Source organism: Heterodontus francisci, chromosome 5 (genome assembly GCF_036365525.1).
Source record: "Heterodontus francisci isolate sHetFra1 chromosome 5, sHetFra1.hap1, whole genome shotgun sequence".
Classification (NCBI taxonomy): Eukaryota; Metazoa; Chordata; class Chondrichthyes; order Heterodontiformes; family Heterodontidae; genus Heterodontus; species Heterodontus francisci.
In genome coordinates, this window is record NC_090375.1 from 5,936,783 (window position 1) to 5,953,888 (window position 17,106).

At 50.4% G+C, this 17,106-nt stretch overlaps 1 protein-coding gene across 1 annotated transcript in view; it reads right to left on the reverse strand.

The window, feature by feature from the left end:
- Positions 1–17,106, reverse strand: part of LOC137369690 (nucleolar transcription factor 1-like) — a 173,363-nt gene that overhangs the window by 95,209 nt on the left and 61,048 nt on the right. The window contains exons 4-5 of the mRNA XM_068031025.1: positions 11,894–11,935; positions 6,229–6,381 (exon numbers count right to left, since the gene is read on the reverse strand). Of these exons, the coding sequence (XP_067887126.1) occupies positions 6,229–6,381; positions 11,894–11,935 (195 nt within the window). The remainder of the gene's footprint in view (positions 1–6,228; positions 6,382–11,893; positions 11,936–17,106) is intronic.

Consider the following 17,106-nt stretch of genomic DNA (forward strand, 5'->3'; position numbering starts at 1 on the left):
CCACACACACAAACTGACTCTCACTGGGGTACGGGTTCCACACACACAAACTGACTCTCACTGGGGTACGGGTCCCACATACACTGACTCTCACTGGGGTATGGGTTCCACACACACTGACTCTCACTGGGGTACGGGTTCCACACACACAAACTGACTCTCACTGGGGTACGGGTCCCACATACACTGACTCTCACTGGGGTATGGGTTCCACACACACTGACTCTCACTGGGGTACGGATTCCACACACACTGACTTTCACTGGGGTACGGGTTCCACACACACTGACTCTCACTGGGGTACGGGTTCCACACACACTGACTCTCACTGGGGTACGGGTTCCACACACACAAACTGACTCTCACTGGGGTACGGGTTCCACACACGCTGACTCTCACTGGGGTACGGGTCCCACACACAAACTGACTCTCACTGGGGTACGGGTCCCACACACACTGACTTTCACTGGGGTACGGATTCCACACACACTGACTTTCACTGGGGTACGGGTCCCACACACACTGACTCTCACTGGGGTACGGGTCCCACACACACTGACTCTCACTGGGGTACGGGTCCCACACACACTGACTCTCACTGGGGTACGGGTCCCACACACACTGACTCTCACTGGGGTACTGGTCCCACACACACTGACTCTCACTGGGGTACGGGTCCCACACACACTGACTCTCACTGGGGTACGGGTCCCACACACACTGACTCTCACTGGGGTACGGGTCCCACACACACTGACTCTCACTGGGGTACGGGTCCCACACACACTGACTCTCACAGGGGTACGGGTCCCACACAAACTGACTCTCACTGGGGTACGGGTCCCACATACACTGACTCTCACTGGGGTACGGGTTCCACACACACAAACTGACTCTCACTGGGGTACGGGTCCCACATACACTGACTCTCACTGGGGTATGGGTTCCACACACACTGACTCTCACTGGGGTACGGGTTCCACACACACAAACTGACTCTCACTGGGGTACGGGTCCCACACACACTGACTCTCACTGGGGTACGGATTCCACACACACTGACTCTCACTGGGGTACAGATTCCACACACACTGACTCTCACTGGGGTACGGGTCCCACACACACTGACTCTCACTGGGGTACAGATTCCACACACACTGACTCTCACTGGGTTACGGGTCCCACACACACTGACTCTCACTGGGGTACAGATTCCACACACACTGACTCTCACTGGGTTACGGGTCCCACACACACTGACTCTCACTGGGGTACAGATTCCACACACACTGACTCTCACTGGGTTACGGGTCCCACACACACTGACTCTCACTGGGTTACGGGTTCCACACACACTGACTCTCACTGGGGTACGGATTCCACACACACTGACTCTCACTGGGGTACGGGTTCCACACACACAAACTGACTCTCACTGGGGTACGGGTCCCACACACACAAACTGACTCTCACTGGGTTACGGGTCCCACACACACTGACTCTCACTGGGGTACAGATTCCACACACACTGACTCTCACTGGGGTACGGGTTCCACACACACAAACTGACTCTCACTGGGGTACGGTCCCACACACACTGACTCTCACTGGGGTACAGATTCCACACACACTGACTCTCACTGGGGTACGGGTTCCACACACACAAACTGACTCTCACTGGGGTACGGTCCCACACACACTGACTCTCACTGGGGTACAGATTCCACACACACTGACTCTCACTGGGTTACGGGTTCCACACACACTGACTCTCACTGGGGTACGGGTCCCACACACACTGACTCTCACTGGGTTACGGGTTCCACACACACAAACTGACTCTCACTGGGGTACGGGTCCCACACACACTGACTCTCACTGGGTTACGGGTCCCACACACACTGACTCTCACTGGGGTATGGGTTCCACACACACTGACTCTCACTGGGGTACAGATTCCACACACACTGACTCTCACTGGGTTACGGGTCCCACACACACTGACTCTCACTGGGGTACAGATTCCACACACACTGACTCTCACTGGGGTACGGTCCCACACACACTGACTCTCACTGGGGTACGGGTTCCACACACACAAACTGACTCTCACTGGGGTACGGTCCCACACACACTGACTCTCACTGGGGTACGGGTTCCACACACACACTGACTCTCACTGGGGTACGGGTTCCACACACACAAACTGACTCTCACTGGGGTACGGATTCCACACACACTGACTCTCACTGGGGTACGGGTCCCACACACACTGACTCTCACTGGGGTACGGGTCCCACACACACTGACTCTCACTGGGTTACGGGTCCCACACACACTGACTCTCACTGGGTTACGGGTCCCACACACACTGACTCTCACTGGGTTACGGGTCCCACACACACTGACTCTCACTGGGTTACGGGTTCCACACACACAAACTGACTCTCACTGGGGTACGGGTCCCACACACACTGACTCTCACTGGGTTACGGGTCCCACACACACTGACTCTCACTGGGGTACGGTCCCACACACACTGACTCTCACTGGGGTATGGGTTCCACACACACAAACTGACTCTCACTGGGGTACGGGTCCCACACACACAGACTCTCACTGGGGTACGGATTCCCCACACACTGACTCTCACTGGGGTACAGATTCCACACACACTGACTCTCACTGGGTTACGGGTCCCACACACACTGACTCTCACTGGGTTACGGGTCCCACACACACTGACTCTCACTGGGTTACGGGTCCCACACACACTGACTCTCACTGGGGTACGGGTTCCACACACACTGACTCTCAGTGGGGTACGGGTCCCACACACACTGACTCTCACTGGGGTACGGGTCCCACACACACTGACTCTCACTGGGGTACGGGTCCCACACACACTGACTCTCACTGGGTTACGGGTCCCACACACACTGACTCTCACTGGGGTACGGGTCCCACACACACTGACTCTCACTGGGGTACGGGTTCCACACACACTGACTCTCAGTGGGGTACGGGTCCCACACACACTGACTCTCACTGGGTTACGGGTCCCACACACACTGACTCTCACTGGGGTACGGGTTCCACACACACTGACTCTCACTGGGTTACGGGTCCCACACACACTGACTCTCACTGGGTTACGGGTCCCACACACACTGACTCTCAGTGGGGTACGGGTCCCACACACACTGACTCTCAGTGGGGTACGGGTCCCACACACACTGACTCTCACCGGGGTACGGGTCCCACACACACTGACTCTCACCGGGGTACGGGTCCCACACACACTGACTCTCACTGGGGTACGGGTCCCACACACACTGACTCTCACTGGGGTACGGGTCCCACACACACTGACTCTCACTGGGGTACGGGTTCCACACGTGGGTAAGGACAGCAGGTTTCCTTCCCTAAAGGAGTCCCACTGGGGTACGGGTGAAGCTGTTGGGCTTTTCCAACAATCCTTCCATTTCATTGTCACTTTTCCCGATCAGAGCTTTTTAGTCAACAGATTTTCATTCTAAACTGAATTCAAACAATGTCACTACATCACTTGCCAATCTCACTCGTGTCAGCCAATTCCCAGCAGCTTTGATTCCTGGGAATTCATTAGGTTTTCCATAACTGGAAGGTGGAAACAGGGAGGGACAGCCCAGAATCAACTTCCCCCCGACCCCTCTACCCCCCTTTGTTTATGTGGGGAACAGAGTGGAAGGCAGATGGGGAAAAATCATTTCGGAAATCAGTGGGAAAGTTGCCCGTCACCACGGGCTGCTCTCATGCGCCTCCTGGTGGCAGATCCAGTGGGACAATGTTGCCATTCACCTCATCACCATGCTGCATTGGAGGCCTGCTATCCGACCCGAATCCGATGGGACCCGACGACATGTGACGGGTTCAGGTCAGGTTGAGTCCAGGTCGAGTCGGGTCGGGCCGGACACACACGGTCCGTGCTCTGCTGGTGAGTATTAAAAATAAAAAAAATTTACCTGAGCCGGGAGTCTGGGACAAAACGGAGTCTGCGCAGTGAGCGAGTGATGTCACTATGATGTCATCACGCATGCGCTGCAGCTTCCTGCCAGTTGGGTGTCAGGAAAGTAAGTAAAGTGATGGTCGGGTCGGGCTCGGGACGGGTCGAGTAGTGGCGGCTTTGGATCAGGTCAGGCTCGGGGCAAAATCGGAGGGGCTTGGCTCGGCTCGGGTCGGGTCGGGCTCAGATCTGCTGTGGTTCGATCGGGTTCAGGTCAGGTTCTTTTTCCCAATCTAAAGCAGGCCTCTATGCTGCATTACTCAGGAAGCCCCAGATATGGGTGACAGACTGATAAACAAAAACAGCTGGGGAGGGATAAGAAGCCAGAGGGGCATCGAAACGTGGTCATATATTTAGTCTCAGACTGAATCACGAGTGCAAAGTTGAGCTGCACGCTCAGTGCTTCCAATATTGGCAGTACAGCATTTGGATTTAAAAAACATTTTTTCATGGGATGTGGGCGTCACTGGCTAGGCCAGCATTTATTGTCCATCCCTAATTGTCCTTGAGAAGGTGGTGGTGAGCTGCCTTCTTGAACTGCTGCAGTCCATGTGGTGTAGGTACACCCACAGTGCTGTTAGGAAGGGAGTTCCAGGATTTTGACCCAGCTACAGTGAAGGAACGGCGATATCGTTCCAAGTCAGGATGGTGTGTGACTTGGAGGGGAACTTGCAGGTGCTGGTGTTCCCATGTATTTGCTGCCCTTGTCCTTCTAGGTGGTAGAGGTCGCAGGTTTGGAAGGTGCTGTCGAAGGAGCCTTGGTGAGTTGCTGCAGTGCATCTTTGTAGATGGTACACACTGCTGCCACTGTGCGTTGGTGGTGAAGGGAGTGATTTTTAAAAATTCTTTCATGGGATGTGGGCGTCGCTGGCCAGGCCAGCATTTATTGCCCATCCGTAATTGCCCTTGAGAAGGTGGTGGTGAGCTGCCTTCTTGAACCGCTGCAGTCCATGGGTGAGGTAGGTACACCCACGGTGCTGTTTGGAATGGAATTCCAGGAATGCTGAAGGTGGTGGATGGGGTGCCAGTCAAGTGGGCTGCTTTGTCCTGGATGGTGTCGAGCTTCTTGAGTGTTGTTGGAGCTGTGTCCATCCAGGCAAGTGGAGAGTATTCCATCACACTCCTGACTTGTGCCCTGTAGATGGTGGACAGGCTTTGGGGAGTCAGGAAGTGAGTTATTTGCTACAGAATTACCAGCCTCTGTTCTGCTCTTGTAGCCAGTAGTTATCTGGCTGGTCCAGTTATGTTTCTGATCAATGGTAAGCCACAGGATGTTGATGGTGGGGGTTTCAGCGATGGTAAAGCTGTTGAACGTCAAGGGGAGGTGGTTAGATTCTCATTGGAGATGGTCATTGCCTGGCACAAATGTTACTTGCCACTTATCATTCCAAACCTGAATGTTGTCCAGGTCTTGTTGCATGTGGGCATGGACTGTTTCAGTATCTGATGAGTAGTGAATGGTGCTGAACATTGTGCAATATCAGCAAACATCCCCACTTCTGACCTTATGATTGAGGGAAGGTCATTGATGAAGCAGCTGAAGATGGTTGGGCCTAGGACACTAGCTTAGCAATTGGTCCAGGGCCCTGGAATTCAAAGGGGAAGAAGTGATGCTTCACTTTACAAAGCCTTGGCCGGACTCTATCTGGAGTAATTGTGTCCAGTTCCGGGCACCGCTCTTCAGGAAGGGTAACATTGACTTTGGAAGGGGTGCAGTGTAGATTCACCAGAATGATGTCATGGTTTACGGAATTAAATTACAGTGACAGGTTGTAGAAATGTGGCTTGTATTCCTTTGAGTTTAGAAATGGGAGATATAATTGCGATATTTAAGGTACTTAAAGGGAATTAATAGGGTAGAAAGAGAGAAACTATTTCCCTGGGTGGAGGAGGCCAGAATGAGGGTCATAATGTTAAAATTAGAGCCAGGCCGTTTAGGGGTGATGTCAGGAAGCAATTCTTCACATGAAAGGGAGTGGAAATCTGTAACTCTCTCTCTCAAAAGGTTGGGTATCAATTAGAGCTTTCAAGACTGAGACTGATAGTTTTGTAGGGTAAGGATATCAAAGGATATGGGTCACAGATCAGCCATGATCTGATTGAATATCACAACATGCTGAACGGCCTCCTCCTGTTCCTATGTCCTGTTGGGTCAGCACCACAGCAGCGATCAAAGCACTCACCTTACAGGTTGGTGAGGCTGGCGAGGTAGGGCTGCCAGGTTTTGGCCGCTGAGAGCCGTTGCTCTGTGTGTTTGTCGTGATGTTGTTGACGATTCTGCTGCCTCCAATCTTCTCTTCGAGTAACACCCTCTCTCGCTCTTCATCTGGGAGACTCTGAGCAATTTAGCAACATTACACTATTAATATAAACTTCCCAATCAAACTACACAGCATCTACCAATAGGGAGAGGTAAGTACAGAGGCAGATAGTGTACAGAGAGATAGTGAGGAGAGACAGAGAGAGGGGAAAAAAAGAGAAAACATATGAAAGATAACAGAGCCACACACTCAACCACACACAGACACAGACAGGGAGACAAAGGTGGACAGAGAGGAAAGAATCAGGAAAGAACGAATGAAGCCAAGAAACAGAGTGGAAAAGGAGAAACAAAAAGAAAAGGAAGAAAGAAAGAGTGAATTTTGTGCCCATCATGTTGAAGGATGTTTCCTTTTGAAAACAAAACACTTCCAACTTCAGGACAGGTACAGAACGGGGGTTAGATACAGAGTAAAGCTCCCTCTACACTGTCCCCATCAAACACTCCCAGGACAGGTACAGCACGAGGTTAGATACAGAGTAAAGCTCCCTCTACACTGTCCCCATCAAACACTCCCAGGACAGGTACAGCACGGGGGTTAGATAGAGTAAAGCTCCCTCTACACTGTCCCCATCAAACACTCCCAGGACAGGTACAGCACGAGGTTAGATGGTAAAAGAGGGGGGGTGTGGCATTGTTAATCAAGGAGAGTATTACGGCGGCAGAAAGGATGTTTGAGGACTCGTCTACTGAGGTAGTATGGGCCGAGGTTAGAAACAGGAGAGGAGAGGTCAACCTGTTGGGAGTTTTCTATAGACCTCCAAATAGTTCCAGAGATGTAGAGGAAAGGATAGCGAAGATGATTCTCGACAGGAGCGAGAGTAACAGGGTAGTTGTTATGGGGGACTTTAACTTTCCAAATATTGACTGGAAATACTATAGTTCGAGTACTTTAGATGGGTCAGTTTTTGTCCCGTGTGTGCAGGAGGGTTTTCTGACACAGTATGTAGACAGGCCAACCAGGGGCGATGCCACATTGGATTTGGTACTGGGTAATGAACCCGGCCAGGTGTTAGATTTAGATGTAGGTGAGCACTTTGGTGATAGTGATCACAATTCGGTTAGGTTTACCTTAGCGATGGGCAGGGACAGGTATATACAGCAGGGCAAGAATTATAGCTGGGGAAAAGGAAATTATGATGCGATTAGGCAAGATTTAGGATGCGTAGGATGGGGAAGGAAACTGCAGGGGATGGGCACAATCGAAATGTGGAGCTTATTCAGGGAGCAGCTACTGCGTGTCCTTGATAAGTATGTACCTGTCAGGCAGGGAGGAAGTTGTCGAGCGAGGGAGCCGTGGTTTACTAAAGAAGTTGAAGCGCTTGTCAAAAGGAAGAAGGCGGCTTATGTTAGGATGAGACGTGAAGGCTCAGTTAGGGCGCTTGAGAGTTACAAGCTAGTCAGGAAGGATCTAAAGGGAGAGCTAAGAAGAGCAAGGAGAGGACACGAGAAGTCATTGGCGGATAGGATCAGGGAAAACCCTAAGGCTTTCTATAGGTATATCAGGAATAAAAGAATGACTAGAGTTAGATTAGGGCCAATCAAGGTTGGTAGTGGGAAGTTGTGTGTGGAATCAGAGGAGATAGGGGAAGCGTTAAATGAATATTTTTCGTCAGTATTTACAGCAGAAAAAGAAAATGTTGTCGAGGAGAATACTGAGATACAGACTACTAGGCTAGATGGGATTGAGGTTCACAAGGAGGAGGTGTTAGCAATTTTGGAAAGTGTAAAAATAGATAAGTCCCCTGGGCCAGATGGGATTTATCCTAGGATTCTCTGGGAAGCCAGGGAGGAGATTGCAGAGCCTTTGTCCTTGATCTTTATGTCGTCATTGTCGACAGGAATAGTGCCGGAAGACTGGAGGATAGCAAATGTTGTCCCCTTGTTCAAGAAGGGGAGTAGAGACAGTCCTGGTAATTATAGACCTGTGAGCCTTACTTCGGTTGTGGGTAAAATGTTGGAAAAGGTTATAAGAGATAGGATTTATAATCATCTTGAAAAGAATAAGTTCATTAGAGATAGTCAGCACGGTTTTGTGAAGGGTAGGTCGTGCCTCACAAACCTTATTGAGTTTTTCGAGAAGGTGACCAAACAGGTGGATGAGGGTAAAGCCGTGGATGTGGTGTATATGGATTTCAGTAAGGCGTTTGATAAGGTTCCCCACGGTAGGCTATTGCAGAAAATACGGAAGTATGGGATTGAAGGTGATTTAGTGCTTTGGATCAGAAATTGGCTAGCTGAAAGAAGACAGAGGGTGGTGGTTGATGGCAAATGTTCATCCTGGAGTTTAGTTACTAGTGGTGTACCGCAAGGATCTGTTTTGGGGCCACTGCTGTTTGTCATTTTTATAAATGACCTGGATGAGGGTGTAGAAGGGTGGGTTAGTAAATTTGCGGATGACACGAAGGTCGGTGGAGTTGTGGATAGTGCCGAAGGATGTTGTAGGTTACAGAGGGACATAGATAGGCTGCAGAGCTGGGCTGAGAGATGGCAAATGGAGTCTAATGCGGAAAAGTGTGAGGTGATTCACTTTGGAAGGAGTAACAGGATTGCAGAATACTGGGCTAATGGGAAGATTCTTGGTAGTGTAGATGAGCAGAGAGATCTTGGTGTCCAGGTACATAAATCCCTGAAAGTTGCCACCCAGGTTAATAGGGCTGTTAAGAAGGCATATGGTGTGTTAGCTTTTATTAGTAGGGGGATCGAGTTTCGGAGCCACGAGGTCATGCTGCAGCTGTACAAAACTCTGGTGCGGCCGCACCTTGAGTATTGCGTGCAGTTCTGGTCACCGCATTATAGGAAGGATGTGGAAGCTTTGGAAAGGGTGCAGAGGAGATTTACTAGGATGTTGCCTGGTATGGAGGGAAGGTCTTACGAGGAAAGGCTGAGGGACTTGAGGTTGTTTTCGTTAGAGAGAAGGAGGAGGAGAGGTGACTTAATAGAGACATATAAGATAATCAGAGGGTTAGATAGGGTGGATAGTGAGAGTCTTTTTCCTCGGATGGTGATGGCAAACACGAGGGGACATAGCTTTAAGTTGAAGGGTGATAGATATAGGACAGATGTCAGAGGTAGTTTCTTTACTCAGAGAGTAGGAGGGGTGTGGAACGCCCTGCCTGCAACAGTAGTAGACTCGCCAACTTTAAGGGCATTTAAGTGGTCATTGGATAGACATATGGATGAAAATGGAATAGTGTAGGTCAGATGGTTTCACATGTCGGCGCAACATCGAGGGCCGAAGGGCCTGTACTGCGCTGTAATGTTCTATGTTCTGTAGATACAGAGTAAAGCTCCCTCTACACTGTCTCATCAAACACTCCCAGGATAGGTACAGCACGGAGTTGGCTGCCCAGGCCCCAGATCCTTGCTCGGGAGCCGGTCCCGCACAACCCGAGCCGCCTCTCCAATCGGCGTGGAGGGATTTCCTTTACAGGCTGCTCCTGCACACTCTCCACTTCCTCGCCCTCGTCATCTGGCAGCGAGGGGAAACCTTGGTGGAGGTCTCTCTACGCGGGAGTCCTCCCCCTTTACATCGGGGACCTGGGGTGGAGGGTGCTGCACAGAGCAGTCCCGTGCAATAGACATTTAAGTAGGTTCACGGACTCCCAGGTCACCTGTAATTTCTGCGGCCTGGACGAGTCTGTGTTCCATGTGTATATCGAGTATGTGAGGTTGCAGCCCATGTTTGCATATTTAAAGGGGCTGCTCCTCAAGTTTTGGCTACACTTCAGCCCCACGCTCCTGATCTTTGGGCAGCCGGTGAGGAGGGGCGTCAGCCGGGAGGAGAATCTCCTCGTCGGTCTGCTCCTGGGCCTGGCCAAGGTGGCAATTCACAGGTCCAGGCTGCGGGCCATTATTATTTAGTTTTCCTTTCTGTCCATTTCTATTTTATTCAACCGTGGGTGTGATTCTTCTACCCCATGGCTTCACAATCCTCTCTGGTGGCGGGGCCTTCCTATGCTGCAGCAGCCACTCCTGTAGCCCCGTCACCATTTAAAATCTTGACATCAAAGCATGGGGTGAAGAGTTACACCCACCCAACCATGACTATTGAGGCTTGCGTTAAGGCAATGGCCGAGATTGTCGCTCCCTCGGCCATTGTGGCAGCCTCAAAGATGTATGGGGCCACTGCACAGCAGATAATGTTGTCAAACGTCCCACCCTTCATTCCTGATGAGCTCCTTGGCGGCCCAAGGTGGCGCCACTGCACCTCCTTCCACTCCCCCTACACCTCCTACAGACACTGCTCAGTCGGTTCCGGAGGCTGTGGTTTGCACAGCCTCTGGTAGGGAAGGGAGTGCCCGTCCGAGTGGAAGGAAGACGCTGGGAAAAAATAAACACCGGGAGGCGCATCCCCTGGACACCATGGCACAACCCAAGCCTGAGCTCAGCCCAAGGCCTAATCCCGAGGAATCCACTTGCCCCAGGGCCTGGCTCAGGCCCAGGGTAACTAAAAAAGGAGGGTGCGGAGGCCTCTGATGACATGGAGGTCTGGAGTCTTAAAGAGAGTCGTAGTTAGACAGCACAGAAACAGGCCCTTCGGCCCAATGCGTCTGTGCCGACCATCAAGCACCCATCCAAAACTAATCCCACTTCCCCGCAGTTGGCCCGTTGCCTTGTATGTTATGGCGTTTCAAGCGCTCACCTAAATACTTCCGTCTCTGAGCCTCCGTGCCCAACTGGGAAAAAGAGGAGAAGGCCCTCCACAGAGGTAACACAGGGTCCTGAGGTGCCGGGCCCATCTGTTGGAAGGGAGCTGTCTCCTGGTGTGGGTCCCCAGGTTCCCCCTGCCACCACCACCACCATCAAGGCTGTAAAGCCTGGGCAGGAGCTCCCTAGCCGTCAGGATGGATGGGAGGGGGAGACCCCTGTACTCACCCCTGTACGAGCAAGTGGAGCCCTGCTTGAGGTGGGGGAGTCTTTCTGCCACTGGGTCGGGTGCCCTGAGTGCAGGGAAGGGCAAGGCCCCATAGGGTTGGCCCTCCCAGCCAAAATCCACTCCTGACAAGGATGTACCTGACCCAGTTACAGTTTAAAATGATACCCTGTCTGCTGGACCTATGGGCACTGGCAGGGCAGGAGATCGCCTCCTCTCTCCGCCTGCGGTCTCACCTCCGACTGGATTTACGGAGTCGGGAACTTCCATCTCTCCGTCGGTGAGGGGGTGGGGGGTGAGGTCCGTCCTCCCTGATTGCCTGCCCCTCTTCCGAGGTCACGATCGCGCCCGGGTGTCCCTGGAGGAGGAGCATCTGGTGTCCGCCGGCACACTTGAGACCTTCCGCGACCGGTGGGCACCGCAGGGACTGGAGTGCATCATCGATGCGGACAATTGCTGTTTCGAGTTTTTGTTTTATTTATCTGTTTTTAAAGAAGTTATTTTAAAATGTTTATAAAGGGGCCCTGTGGAATAACGGCCCCCACGACATAAAATACATTAAAGGTGCGTGGGTTATAAAGGCCACCTCAACAAAAAAAAACAAACCCTCAGGATGTAGATTCCAGTACTATAGGAAACACTATTTACTTACCTCGAGGAATCGCTGTATCTCTGACTCGTAAAGCTTCTTCTTCTGTGGAAAGAACAGAAAATGAGGATCATGTCTGACGGGTGTTTATTGTAAAGGTAAAGAGGTGCTGGAAACTGTACAAAGAAGATTTACAAGAATGACACCTGAACTGAGAAGATATACTTATCAGGAAAGACTGAACAGACTGGGACTCTTTTCTCTAGTAAAGAGAAGGCTGATGGGTGACCTATAAAATAAAAAAAGGATTCAATAGGGTAGAAGTAGAGAAAATATCTCCTTTACCCAGGGAGTGGGAAGAATATGGAACTCACTACCACAGGGAGAGGTGGGGGCAAATACGTTTAAGGGGAAGCCAGATAAGCACGAGGCAGAAAAGAGTAGAAGGATACGGTAATAGGGTGCGATGAGGAGTGGAGGGATACGGTAATAGGGTGAGACGAGGAGTGGAAGGATACGGTAATAGGGTGAGACGAGGAGTGGAGGGATACGGTAATAGGGTGAGACGAGGAGTGGAGGGATACGGTAACAGGGTGAGACGAGGAGTGGAGGGATACGGTAATAGGGTGAGACGAGGAGTGGAGGGATACAGTAATAGGGTGAGACGAGGAGTGGAGGGATACGGTAATAGGGTGAGACGAGGAGTGGAGGGATACGGTAATAGGGTGAGACGAGGAGTGGAGGGATACGGTAATAGGGTGAGACGAGGAGTGGAGGGATACGGTAATAGGGTGAGACGAGGAGTGGAGGGATACGGTAATAGGGTGAGACGAGGAGTGGAGGGATACGGTAATAGGGTGAGACGAGGAGTGGAGGGATACGGTAATAGGGTGAGACGAGGAGTGGAGGGATACGGTAATAGGGTGAGACGAGGAGTGGAGGGATACGGTAATAGGGTGAGATGAGGAGTGGAGGGATACGGTAATAGGGTGAGATGAGGAGTGGAGGGATATGGTAATAGGGTGAGACGAGGAGTGGAGGGATACGGTAATAGGGTGAGATGAGGAGTGGAGGGATACGGTAATAGGGTGAGACGAGGAGTGGAGGGATACGGAAATAGGGTGAGATGAGGAGTGGAGGGATACGGTAATAGGGTGAGATGAGGAGTGGAGGGATACGGTAATAGGGTGAGATGAGGAGTGGAGGGATATGGTAATAGGGTGAGATGAGGAGTGGAGGGATACGGAAATAGGGTGAGATGAGGAGTGGAGGGATACGGTAATAGGGTGAGACGAGGAGTGGAGGGATACGGTAATAGGGTGAGATGAGGAGTGGAGGGATACGGTAATAGGGTGAGACGAGGAGTGGAGGGATACGGAAATAGGGTGAGATGAGGAGTGGAGGGATACGGTAATAGGGTGAGATGAGGAGTGGAGGGATATGGTAATAGGGTGAGATGAGGAGTGGAGGGATACGGTAATAGGGTGAGATGAGGAGTGGAGGGATACGGTAATAGGGTGAGATGAGGAGTGGAGGGATATGGTAATTGGGTGAGATGAGGAGTGGAGGGATATGGTAATAGGGTGAGATGAGGAGTGGAGGGATATGGTAATAGGGTGAGAGGAGGAGTGGAGGGATATGGTAATAGGGTGAGATGAGGAGTGGAGGGATATGGTAATAGGGTGAGATGAGGAGTGGAGGGATACGGTAATAGGGTGAGATGAGGAGTGGAGGGATATGGTAATTGGGTGAGATGAGGAGTGGAGGGATATGGTAATAGGGTGAGATGAGGAGTGGAGGGATATGGTAATAGGGTGAGATGAGGAGTGGAGGGATATGGTAATAGGGTGAGAGGAGGAGTGGAGGGATATGGTAATAGGGTGAGATGAGGAGTGGAGGGATATGGTAATAGGGTGAGATGAGGAGTGGAGGGATATGGTAATAGGGTGAGATGAGGAGTGGAGGGATATGGTAATAGGGTGAGAGGAGGAGTGGAGGGATATGGTAATAGGGTGAGATGAGGAGTGGAGGGATATGGTAATAGGGTGAGATGAGGAGTGGAGGGATATGGTAATAGGGTGAGATGAGGAGTGGAGGGAGGAGGCTCGTGTGCAGTATTAACACCAGCATAGACTAGCTGGATTAAATGGTCTGTTGCTGTGCTGGAAATGTTATGTAATTCTGTTAAATCCAGCACCTTATCACCACTCCCAAATGTCCCAAAGTGCTTCATACACTGAATTAATAAGGTGTAGTCACTCTTGTTCAGTGAGCAAACAGTAACAACCAACTAATCCCTCTATTATGTATTCAGACCACATGTAGTGTCCATTGCCCATTACAACTGAATGGAATGTTCAGACAGTGTGGATGGCATCAAGAGTCAAGCAGACATTGTGGGATTGGAGTCACGTGTTGCCCAGACTGGGTTGGGATGACAGGTTCCTTTCCCTGAAGGACATTATTGACCCTGTTGTGTTTTTACGACAATCTAGCAGTTCTTATGGTGATTTTTTCTGGTGCCAGTCCACAGATTACCAGATTTATTCAGTTCAATTTCCCAATTTGCCCTGGTGAAATTTGTTCTGATGAAAGGTCACAAGACCTGAAACGTTAACTTTGATTCTCTCTTCACAGATGCTGCCTGACTTGCTGAGTATTTCCAGCGCTTTCTGTTTTTATTTCAGATTTCTAGCATCTGCAGTATTTTGCTTACATCCCAATTTGCCCTGGTGGGAATTTGAACTCATGAACTCTTGAGTTACTAACTCAACAGAAAATGGTAGAGATAAAGAGCAGGCAAGTGATTGGCTGGAAAGGGGACAGAGAGGTTCCTAAGTTTCAGGGATCTACATTCTATTGTAGGAAGGGTACACACCTCAAACCTCCAAACCTGTGGTTACTCTTTCCAGGTGCTCACTCACCGGCTCGGTATTTCCACCATTTTGTCCTTTTATTTCAGACTTGTAATTTTTCCTTTTACCCTCCAAAATGTGTGTCTGGGGACATGAGCATCACTGGCCAGGCCAGCATTTATTGCCCATCGGTAATTGCCCTCGAGAAGGTGGTGGTGAGTCGCCTTCTTGAACCGCTCAAGTCCATAGGAACATAAGAACAGGAGTCGGCCATTCAGCCCATCGAGCCTGCTTTGCCATCCAATTAGATCATGACTGACCATCTACCTCAACACCACCTTCCCCCACTATCCCCATATCCCTTGATGTCGTTAGTATCCAGGAATCTATTGATTTCTGTCTTGAACATGCTCAATGATTGAGCTTCCACAGCCCTCTGGGGTAGAGAATTCTACAGATTCACCACCCTCTGAGTAAAGAAATTCCTCCTCATCGCAGTCTTAAATGGCCTGCCCCTAATTCTGAGACTGTGTCCAGGGTTCTAGACTCACCAGCCAGAGGAAACATCCTCTCCACATCTACCCTGTCACACCCTGTGAAAATTTTGTAAGTTTCAATGAGATCACCTCTCATTCTTTGAAACTCTACAGAATACAGGTCCAGTTTCTTCAATCTGTCCTCATAAAACAAACCCCCCATCCCAGGGATTAGTCTGGTGAACCTCTGTTGCACTCTCTCTGTGACTCATGAACAAGGACATCCAGCTCTCTTGGACATCAACACTTCCTAACTACTTACCATTGAAGAAATACTCTGCCTTTCTTTTTTGTTTGCCAAAGTGGATCACTTCACACTTACCTACACCGTGTAGTGTAGGTACACCAAGAGTGCGGTCAAGAAAGGAGTGAGTTCCAGGATTTCGACCCAGCGACAGTGCAGGAACGGAGATATAGTTCCAAGTCAGGATTGTGTATGGCTTGGAGGGAAACTTGCAGGTAGTGGTGTTCCCATGCATCTGCTGCCCTTGTCCTTTTAGGTGATGGAGGTCGCGGGTTTGGAAGGTGCTGTCGACGGAGACTTGGTGAGTTGCTGCAGTACATCTTGTAGATGGTACACACTGCTGCCACTGTGCATCGGTGGGGGAGAGAGTGACTAGTGAAGGTGGTGGATGGGGTGCCAACAAAGCGGGCTGCTATGTCTTGGATGGTGTCGAGATTCCTGAGTGTTGTTGGAGCTGCACCCATCCAGGTAAGTGGAGAGTATTCCATCACACTCCTGACTTGTGCCTTGTAGATGGTGGACAAGCTTTGGGGAGTCAGGTGGTGAGTTATTTGCAGCAGAATGCCCAGCCTCCGACCTGCTCTTGTTGCCACAGCATTTATGTGGCTGGTCCATATATAAGTTTCTGATCAATGGTAACCCCCAGGATGTTGAGGGTATGAGATTCAGCAATGACAATACCCAGGAGATGGTAAGATTCTCTCTTGTTGGAGATGGTCATTGCCTGGAACTTGTGTGGCGCAAGTGTTACTTGCCACTTATCAGCCCAAGCCTGCATGTTTTCCAGGGCTTGCTGCATCTGGACATGGGCTGCTTCAGAATGTGAGGAGTTGCAAATACTGCAGAACATCACAGAATCACAGAATCGTTACAGCGCAGAAGTGGGCCATTCGGCCCATTGAGTCTCCACCGTCTCACTGAAATAGCAACTGCCTCAGTTCCATTCCCGCCTTTTCCCCATAACCCTGCACATTCTTACTTTTCATTTAACAGTCCAATTTCCTTCTGAACGCTTCAATTGAACCTACCTCCACCACGTTCTCAGGCAGCGCATTCCAGAGCTTAAGCACTCGCTGTGTGAAAAAGTTTTTCCTCATGTCACCTTTGCTTCTCTTAGCAAATACATTAAATCTGTGCCCTCTCGTTCTCGATCCTTTCACGAGTGGGAACAGTTTCTCTCTATCTACTCTGTCCAGACCCCTCCTGATTTTGAATACCTCGATCAAATCACCTGTCGGTCGTCTCTTCTCCAAGGAAAACAGTCCTAACTTCTCCAATCTATCCTCATAACTGAAATTCCTCATCCCTGGAACCATTCCAGTGAATCTTTTGTGCACTCTCTCCAATGCCCTCATTCTTTCCTCAACTGCGGTGCCCAGAACTGGACACAATATCCTGCTGAGGCCAAACTAGTGTCTTCTACAAGTTCAATATAACTTCCTTGTTCTTGTACTCTATGCCCCTATTAACAAAAGCTCAGGATACTGTATGCTTTATTAACTGCTCTCTCAACCCGTCCTGCCACCTTCAATGACTTACGCACATATACACCCAGGTCCCTCAGCTCCTCCTTTAGAATTGTACCCTTTATTTTATATTGTCTCTCCATCTTCTTCCTGCCAAAATGAATCACTTCACATT